The 10,518-nt window shown below is 39.2% G+C and overlaps 1 protein-coding gene across 5 annotated transcripts in view; it reads right to left on the reverse strand.

Moving 5' to 3' along the window:
• Window positions 1-8,667: 8,667 nt before the first annotated feature.
• The window catches only part of ythdc2 (YTH domain containing 2), a 76,429-nt gene continuing 74,578 nt past the window's right edge, over window positions 8,668-10,518 (reverse strand). For all 5 annotated transcript variants that reach the window (XM_028600776.1, XM_028600779.1, XM_028600778.1 and 2 more), the window contains one exon: window positions 8,668-9,607. In XM_028600776.1, the coding sequence (XP_028456577.1) occupies window positions 9,536-9,607 (72 nt within the window). In that variant the 3' untranslated portion in view covers window positions 8,668-9,535. The remainder of the gene's footprint in view (window positions 9,608-10,518) is intronic.

A 10,518-nucleotide genomic window follows, 5' to 3' on the forward strand; every position in this document is an offset into this window, starting at 1 on the left:
TTAATACAAGTCTCAATTTTTGAAGATTCTTCTGAATAAAAGCTATAATAAAAGCAGATTGCAAGTCCTCTGAGGCCCTTGTTAAGGATGAGGCAGAACAATACAAAATAGTGTCATCCGCATAAAAATGACACTTCGCATTTTTTACATTCTGACACAAGTCATTTATGTAAATAGTAAATAAAATGGGCCCCAAAATGGACCCCTGAGAGACACCATTTTGTATAAGTAATAACTTTGAGGACACACCATCAACCTGTACATTTTGTGTTCGGCCACTCAAGTAGTTGCTAAACCATTTTCCAGCTTTTAAAGACATTCCAATATCCACCAATCTCTGAGACAGGACAGAGTGGTCAACTGTGTCAAACGCCTTTGACAAATCCAAAAACAACGCAGCACGATATTCTTTAGAATCAATAGCACTTATTAAATCATTTAACACTTTCATAGTGGCAGTGACAGTGCTGTGTTCTTTACGAAAACCAGACTGCACATCATTTAAAATGTTTTTAGTTGCTAAATAATCTTTCATCTGGTCACTTATAAGCCCTTCTAAAACCTTGGCTAAAACAAATAGCTTAGATATTGGCCTATAATTATTTGGATTTGATCGGTCACCACCCTTTAATAACGGAGTGACATATGCTGACTTCCATACATTAGGTATTAATCCAGTTCCAATAGTCAGGTTGAAAGATTTCTTAACGTTTAACCTTACAAGAGCATCATATACCTCCTGTGTTGCAATAGGAACAAGATCAAAATTGAAAGGTACATCTTCCCTAGACAAAGAGTAATCCTCTTGTGCCAATTGTTGTTGTGTTGCATGTTCAAACAACAACCCAAATAAAATGTTATCATTCACTTCAATGCATTTGGCAACATCGAATCCCTAGAGTCTGAAGACAGTGATTTTATAACTTTCCAAAATTTAGAAGGGTTAGCTGAACTTTCACATAATTCATTTACATAAAAATCAGATTTAGCTCTATGTATTTGAGAGACACATTTGTTTCTCAGATGCCTAATATGTTGCCAGTCTGAGCTGCTTTTAGAGTTCTTTACTGTTGCCCAAGCAAGATCATGCTCATGAATTAGATCAGACAATTGTTCTGAAAACCATGGATTATCACGTCCTTTAATCTTATATTTCCTAAGAGGAGAATGCTTATTTATAATATCCAAAAAAAAGTGATTTAAAAAATTGGAATGCTATCTCGGTCTCCGGGATCAAATTTACCCTGCTCCAATCACAAAGATTAAGATCAACTAAAAAAGCTTGTTCACAGAACGACTTAAGATTCCTCTTAATTATAATACGCGGTTTACATTTTGGTATCCTGGTATCTCTCACTCCCGCAATAACGCAGTGATCGCTCAAATCATTTGCAAAAACAGCAGTAGCTTTGAATTTCTGTGGCATATTGGTTAAAAGCAAATCAAGTAGCGTAGACTTTTCAGGATGTTTAGGATTTGGCCTAGTAGGTGAGTCTATTATTTGGGTCAAATTCGCTGAGTCACAGAAGCTTTTAAATAAATCAGATGCTGAAGTCAACCAGTCACAATTTAAGTCACCCATTAAAACTAATTCAGTATATTTTATAGATGACAAGCAATCAGACAATAAGGACAATGTATCCTTTGGTGCAGAAGGAGGTCTATAACATCCCGCAACTGTTAAAACACAATTCTTTGATAATTCAATTTTCAATACTAGCAATTCAAATTGTTTAGGCACAGACTTAGATAATTGTACTGTTGCCTGCAAACTATTTTTTACATAGATCACCACTCCTCCACCTTTAGCACGGCGGTCAGTACGAAATATATTATACCCCTCCATATAAATATAACTATCAGGAGTGGATTTACCCAGCCATGTCTCAGATAACATCATAATATCAACATTTGTCGATTTGGCCCAAATTCTAACCATGTCAATTTTTGGCAGTAGACTTCTCACATTTATGTGCACAAAACCCATACCAGACCTATTTAGAAAATCAGCAGGAGTTTGCAGCGATATCATATTGGTCACAGGACCTGGGTTAGGTTGCACATTTCCTGACATCAGCAACATAAGTGTAATAATACATTTCAACATGCGTGCATTAAGACAGTGCTTCATACAATTTTTAGCACCTCCACTCATTGTGATTTCGGGCCAAGAGTTTTCTGATGGAATAAAACAGTCACTTAGGAGGAGCAGGCTTAAAAGATGTTTAAAGTTTGCATGTTGAAAACTCATGCTCATGCCATACATCCAGCCCCCCTGACTGCCAACCAAGTCCTGTGCACAGTCAACACCTTTGATTGTGGTGACATGTAAAGTGCCTTTAAGGAAACATCATAGTCACTCACTAGGACCTCCCGGTGCTCCTTATACTCTGAGATTTCAAGCAGACAGAGCAAAGACAGAAAGACAAAAACCATACTTGCCATGATGGAATTTGCACACCACAGAACAGGATAGCTGAAGTGTCACAACGGTTAATGGTTAATGATGGAGTAGAGGGACTCAGGCTGTAGCTGTTGGAAGCCCAGGCTATAGCTGGTAGCTAGTGGAGAGACCCAGGCTGTAGGTGGTAGCTAGTGAAGTATAGGCAGTAGATGGAACCCAGCGTGTAGCTGGTAGAAACCCAGGCTATAGCTGGAGTAGGAGGCCAGGCTGTAGCAGGTGGAGACCCAGGCTACAGCCGGTGCAGACCGAGCGATACAGGTCAACCCAAAAAGTAGACGGACAAAAAGATCCAGGCAAACTCCACACTCCCAGTCCAAAAAACATCAATAGGCCTGTGCTGCTGTTTCAGGCCAAGAACAAACCCCACAGCAGCAGATGGTTTGCAGCAGAATGGCCAAACTGATTAGGTAGAGCACATGGAGCAGGCCACCAAATCATGTAAAAATAGTTCATAAGTTGAGTAGTAGACCAAAATTTTTTAAATGGCTCACACCAAGCTTTGTTGAGAGGCAAACAATATGTTAGAGAAGATGTTAAAATCCATTACAAAACATGTTAAAACATGTTGAAACAGACAAACACTAAACAGAACAAAGGACAGGCTGCCATCTTGGATTGGGGACTTGTGCAAGGGCTGGAAGATGTTACCAAGCCATCACCTGCCGTTAGCATTCCATTGACTGCCATTCATTTTGACGTCACTTTGACAGTGAATAACTTTACATCTGAAGTGTTTAAAGACTCTATTTGTCCATTGTTTATTTCTAAAGAAACACGACAATGTATAAAAGGCTCCATTACCATGTACCTCACATTATGGCTCCGTAGCAGACGTTTTTATAAAAATAGGCTAATGATTGTGTCATAACCACGAGACTTACTGTCACACAGTAGAGGAATTACCGCACAGTACAGGAGAAGTTTGGAGGCAATTTGGACTTACATTAGCTGTTTAGGTTTAATTACTAATGTTCAGGCATGAAAACGGGTCAGGGGTGAAAAAGATGAGAAGGATATTACCCCTCTAGGGGGGTCTGGGGGCATGCTGCCCCGGAAGAAAATTTTAAATATTCCATATTTTAAAGCATCAATCTGATGCATTTATGATTCATGATTTTCAAGTCTGAATGTTAACTAGCATGTTAGTGATCAATAATTAGCCTGTGTCTATGTTATCTCCTTACATACACCTACACTCTCCGTCTCTGTAAGATTGGGAATGATTGAGATTTCTCTCGGCACAGCTACCAGAAGACTTACAACTTTCAGACAGGTTGCTCACGTCACATCTACGTTGTCTCTCTCAGTTGGAGGCTGCTCAGTAACACTCAGCCACTGGTCTCCGTCCAGAGACACGGGATCTGTTGGTCCATGATATACTGTCTATGCTCTGGCCGTACGATGTGTATGTAAAATCTAACACCCAGCAGTGTGTATTTTCTTTGCCTCCACTTTCAATGCAACATTCAAATTACTAAACAAAAAAATTATATCCTGAGAAAAGTGGATTTTGAGGGGTATAGGGGTCCATAGACCTCCATTCATTCTGCACTCGCCTGTGAGCGCCCCTCATATGTAACCAGAGTTGAACTGCAACCATTTCAGAAGCCGGAAGTTTTCCCAAGAGTGGAAGTTCTCCCCTTATTAGACATTCTCTGATATATTTGAGGAATCAGTAGCATGGAACTCAAGGCTGTAGCTAAAACGCGGAATGGAGTTTGATAAATTTGGGCATTCCTCAAGTGGAATGGATTTGACGGACGGCGCTCTGAAAAGTAAAACAGACAGATGCGCTGAAAAGTGGGTGGGTCTGATATCATTGGTCCCAAAAAGTGGGTGGGTCTTGTCCCACCCACACGCAATATATTTTTAATATATAATTTTAATATATTAATATATCTATATAGATTATGTTATATTAATATAAAGTTATCAGCAGAGCTGATGTTCTGTATAAAAACCACATGCTTACTAAATGTAATGATGGTCTATGAAATAAGAGCCGGTGATTTGTCAGACTGATCTCAGAGCTGTGACAAAGATGAACTGATCAATTGTTTAGTGTTGAAATGAGAGAGCAAACCCTTTGGGCCAGTTGTTCAAAGGTAAACTGATTGGATTTTGGTTATCGGATTGGATCAAATCTTGAAAATGGATTGTTCAAAAAGGAAAGAAGGATTCTGAAATCAGATTAGATCACGAAATCCATACCTAGTTTTAATCTGGATCAAACCTGAAGTTTGTGTTGGTCAAAACTTTTTGATTAATAATTTGAGGATTTGGATAACTTTGATCCAAAAAAACAGGATTATCCTGATCCCAACAGGGGGTAGGATTTCAAGGTGGATTACAGGAAGAAAATGTAGTAAAACTTAAAATTGGTCAAATAATACATTTGTATCATTTAGTGTATACTTTTATTTATATTTTGCACTTGACTTGCGTAACCGTTGTAACAGTGATAAAGTAGACATAGGCTACCAATTAAGCTATTCAGTATAGTAAAGTAAAAATAAAATAAAAATGATCTTGTCCCCATGTCTAAAGGAGAAACTGAAAGAGCAGAAGCACAGATCGTCCTGGCAGAGGAACAAATCAAGCTGACCAAACTGCAGCAAACCAAAGTTAAACTTCAGATCCGCCTCCTAAAATCAGGGCTTGGAGATGCTGGTCTCTCCTCCTCAGATGAACCCTGAACATTCTTTATTTTGTTAACTACTGGACATTTAGCCTTTTGTTTTGTTTTTAAGACATTTTCAAAATATCCACAATGTATTTCTGTATATTTGTTGTGGCTCAGATGAAGGGTCATAAAAGAAATTATGAATGGAAGTGGATGGTTATGTTATTTTTGTGTTTTGTCTCAAAATAAGAAACACAATGACCCCATGTTGGCTCTAATAACTGTTCTTTACATAGCTGGTAGCCCACATTGTGATATGTTGTCCCAGTTAGAGCACTGGTAATCCGGATTTGATAATCTTGGAAACTGTATCTAGATCAGGGTGATCCAGTCCAATGTTGCTTTGAAAAACCGGCATAAAAGTAAGACGGATTACCTGATCCTGAATAGCACAAAATGGGATTTCCAAATCCGGATCATTTTGATCCAGGTTAAATGTTTTGAACAACTGGCCCCATGAGATCAGATTTGGTGGTTAAAACGTTTGAAGTCTCTGTACATGTTGTGACATTGTCAGCTGTAATCCAGCCTTATTTCCTGTAGACAACACAACAGTTATCTTCATCAAGTCAAACACATGATCACAACAAGCTCCTCAGATGGGAGGGGTTGGACTTCAGAGTTAAAGAAACACAGCTGATTTGTGCCAAACTGCAGCACCACAATCTGAATAAAGCAAGCAAATAAAAATGAATTTATAATCCAATCATATGTGTTGAAGTTTTAAATGTGAAGCTCAGTATTACTCTGTCCTAATCAAACCGCTTTTCCCTAAAAAGAGTAGAGTGACTTTACTTTGTCATTGTGTTATTATGGATCATCATCATGTAAGCTTCCTACAGATTTCATCCAAATGTCACATTTGTACACCTATTCATGTCAACAAAGATCAATAACACGCTGCTGATCTCAGTCAGGTCTGTGATTAAAGGATCCATGCTATATTGATCCTTTTAACAGCTGTGTGTTCTGAAGAATCAATATCAAACAGACATTGGGCCTCATGAAGGAAGTGGTATACTGTACAAACAAATGTCCTCACATTTTTGGTTGTTTCCATGATGTATTCTTATTCCGTTAGTACCCATTGATTTCTGGGATTTACCAATGTTTTCTTTGTTTTGCTCTTTTTTCCGGCAAGAAAACATTTTACGAATAGTCGAGTGCTCTCCGACCAAGACAAAAAAAAACAACCAATAGTTGAGTTTTCTTAGGTTAGAGCAGGCTAAACATTAATTATTCAGCCAATCAGGACATTGAGTTCACAAATAAATCAAACTGTTGAGTTCATTCGAAGATGTCTTTCCTCCCCAGTCCACAGGGAGAAAACTGACTTTGAGACTTTGACAGTAAAATAATAAAATATTGGATTAACACTCACCCTGCCTCAGCCTTCAGTTTCCCTCGTCCTGCTCTGTCGACTTTATAATGGAGTTTTAGGGTTCTTCTCTGTTCTCATGTACAAGAATCACTGCTTATTGTTACCGTTTTCTTTACGTTTTCTCTCTATGTTGTGACATTCTGTCTATAACTTTACTAGGCTCTTTTTAAGGATTCAAGCCAGTTGACATGGGCATATAATTGCTTCAACATGCGATTTGTCCCTATAATATTTTTTGTAGATGTATATTTATATTTTTTTCTATGTACTCTTGAAAGTTTTCATACTGTTTGCAGGATAGAATTGTTCAAAAACTTGTGTGCACAGTTTGCTTTTGGCTCAAAACTGCTTAAAAACCAAAACGTAGCGGTGTAAATATAGCACCAGAGAACTCAGATTGGACAGATAGTCTAGCTAGCTGTCTGGATTTACCCTGCAGAGATCTGAGGAGAAGTTAACCATAGTCCTTAGAAATCCACCAGAGGTTAGAACGCCAACACCAAGAAAGAGGAAGGGGACGGACATCCGGCGGAATTCCCGGCGGCACCGGAGCAATCCCGGAAGTGGAACTACGTGGATATAGTGCCAAATGGACAATTTACAGCACTGCCTTAGGAAACTCGTTAGGAACTATATTTACTATATAGTCATGTCATGTGTATGATTGTTTTGTTAAAAGGTACATTGTGTAAGAATTTCTCCCATCTAGTGGTGAAATTGTATATGACAACCAACAGAATATTACTTTCTAGCCCCTCCCATTCTGAGCGCGTTTTAACTCCTAAAGTAGCTGTATGCCAAAATTAACATGGCTTCCAGTACGAGTATTAGTGATATCGTTATTCTGTATATTGTACGAGATTAATAGTGTAAGGCAATGTTAACAGCGTAGGCTACATGTTTTTGTCCGAGAGCAGAGTCAGAGATCAGTTGATGCGACGGAGGTGCGAGGGAAAGCTAAAGGAAGAGGGAAATAAGGTAAAGAAAAACCAAAAGACAGACAGAGCCGGTGGCAGTGGATCGGTGAGACCTAGGCAAAGAAAAACTAAAGAGACCCTCTCCAGAGATCACAAGGAGAGAGTGGAAGCCCTACAAAGACAATGGAGAGAAGCAACGGAGGTTTTTGTTTTTAGCTGTAGCCTAGTCTGTGTTCCAACTGCATGACGTGAGTTGTCTGCCAGGGAAATCACGATGAGTAATCTCCCCCTGGCAGTTGTCTTGGTGCCACTGAGTGTGTAAAAGCACGAAAGGCGGAGCTTGAATTTCCAGGTATGTCCCTCTTTGGCTAATGTATTTTAAAGATGGAGGCGCAACATGGCGGCCATCATTCAAGCGACTTGCTCGCAAGGGGGTAAGCTTCGCTTCAGAACGCGAACCTCCGATGGCGCCATTTTGTTGCTACAAAGCGATCACCTCTTGTTAGCATTACACTGACCGTCACTTGACTGCGAATAACTTTACACCTGAAGCGTTTAAAGACTCTATTTGTCTGTTGTTTATTTCTAAAGAAACACGACAATGTATAAAAGGCTCCATTACCTTGTACCTCATGTTATAGCTCCGTAGCAGACGCTTTTATAAAAATAAGCTAACGATTATGTCATAACCAAGTGACTTACTGTCACATAGTAGAGGAATTACCGTATAGTACAGGAGAAGCTCACAGGCAGTTTGGACTTACATTAGCTGTTTAGGTTTAATTACTAATGTTAACTAGCATGTTTGTTAGCAATAATTAGCCTGTGCTTATGTTATCTCCTTACATATACCTACACTCTCCATCTCTGTAAGATTGGGAATGATTGAGATTTCTCTCGGCACAGCTACCAGAAGACTTCACACTTTCAGACACGTTGCTCACGTCACATTTACGTTGTCTGTCAGTTGAAGGCTGCGCAGTAAAGCAAGAGATCACCGGAAAAGTGCTTCTAATAGCCTTCACTGGTCTCCGTCCAGAGACACTGGGTCTACTGGTCCATTATATACTGTCTATGCTTGCTCGTTTGTATTCTGAATGGCAGATTCTACGCTTACAATACTTTCATACCTGCAAACTCAGAATGTAATAAAGCACCCCCTTCTTTCCTGTGGATTCTGGCAGCTCCACAGTCAGAGGAAGTTACACTGACATAATTTTAAAATGAAATCATTTATTTTTGTCAACCCATTAACAATCATGAGGATGCCTGAAATCAATGGTGTATAGTTCACGTTTCACCTCTCCTCATGCAGCAGCAAAATGAACAATCTTTAAGTTACATATTTTTTCTGTCTTCATCCAGGAAACAAAAAAAAAAAAAGACAAATGTGTTACAATGAGTCCCATAAATATAGTGATGATGCCTAGTAGATTCTGAGGCACTCCAACATCCTCCGACCGAAGCTTTAAAACAAAACATCAACTATTCTAAGACACAATCTTAAGACGTTCTTTCCAGATGTGCAGAGAAGCATTGTTTGTGTTGTAAATGGTGTACATATATGTCAGTCTCTCGAAATATTACCATAAACACTAAGTGGACATCATCACAACAATTTGAACAAACTGTAATAGCTTCTGTATTTATCAAATCAAATTAGTGATACAAGCATTTGATCCATTGTAATTAATGTCAGAATTAAAAATAAATCCTCTTTAGAACATTCACAGAGCCAGCGACATGTTATCGTGAACATAGTGTTTGATAAGAACATGGGTACCATTTTGAACACAAGAATAAAAACTGGATAGAGAACATACTTATTAAATAGACAAAACACAGAAACAGGAGACGGCAACAGCTGAACTTTCAAATCAATCAGTCCTTCCATTGTCCGGTCATCTTGCCTCAACTGGTACTGCAGTCCTTTTACTGTTGCAGGCAAAATAAAAGTGATGCAATATCTAATAGATCTGATAAAAAATATACATGTTTCTATCAATACAAAATGGATGCATGTAGTTTGAGTCAGATTTAGGTCGAGGAAGAACAAAACATGGTGCAGAGGGGTGTTCCGCTGCTACCTCTTATTGAACTTGATTCCCTGAGTTTCTCTCCCACAGTAACAACAGCTGGCTGCCTGCTTGGGGCTCCAACTCCTACATGAGGAAAAAAAAAAGAGATGGGAAGAAGTTAAAAAACAGTAGTGGTAGTCCTACATTAGGCCAATGTGGTGCGAGAAAAGGGAGAACTTGTCTGGACGCGTGTTCTGGGCTGCAAATAAACCCAGGGTTTCCTCTAGAGAAGTTGTTAGGCCTGGTGGCAAGTTTTTTTTTTAAGATCATTTGTTGGCCTTTATTGGATAGGACAGCTTAGACTTGAAAGGGGAGAGAGAAGGGGAATGACCTGCAGCAAAGGGCCGCAAGTCGGAGTTGAACCTGCGGCCGCTGTGTCGAAGAGTAAACCTTTATATATGGGCGCCCGCTCTACCAGGTGAGCTAACCAGGGGCCCGGCAAGTGTCTTTTTGACGAGGGCCCGCCTGGGGCCAGTCACAGACTGATGGCAGCATTACTGTAGAACCAAATAGTTTCTGTGATAACAGAATCATAGACGGAATCGCGAAATTGAGAATTTAAAAAAAGCTATGACAGATTCCATAGGGCTTTTCATTAAGTCAGTGTTAAAAGCTAACTGGAGATCTGAAAGTTTCCAACCGAGCTGCCCCACTAGTTTAAAAAAAATTCTTAAAGAGCTCATATTATGCTTTTTGGCTTTTTCCCTTTCCTTTAGTGGGTTATATATTTTTTGTGTGCACGTTATAGGTTTACAAAGTGAAAAAGCCCAAAGTCTACCCCAAAGGGACTTACCATCTCCAACAGAAAACACTGTTCACAAACTGCTCCAAACAGCTCTATTGTTTTCTTTTATTGTACTTAGTTTACAGGAAGACGCGTCATTATGTGTAATCACAATGCTAATACCATGTCCCTAAAATGTATGTACACAAACAAAAGACAAAAAATAAATAATTCCAAACAAAAAAGTACGCTTGAGCTGCAACAAAGCTGT

Source organism: Perca flavescens, chromosome 16 (genome assembly GCF_004354835.1).
Source record: "Perca flavescens isolate YP-PL-M2 chromosome 16, PFLA_1.0, whole genome shotgun sequence".
NCBI classification, from domain to species: Eukaryota; Metazoa; Chordata; class Actinopteri; order Perciformes; family Percidae; genus Perca; species Perca flavescens.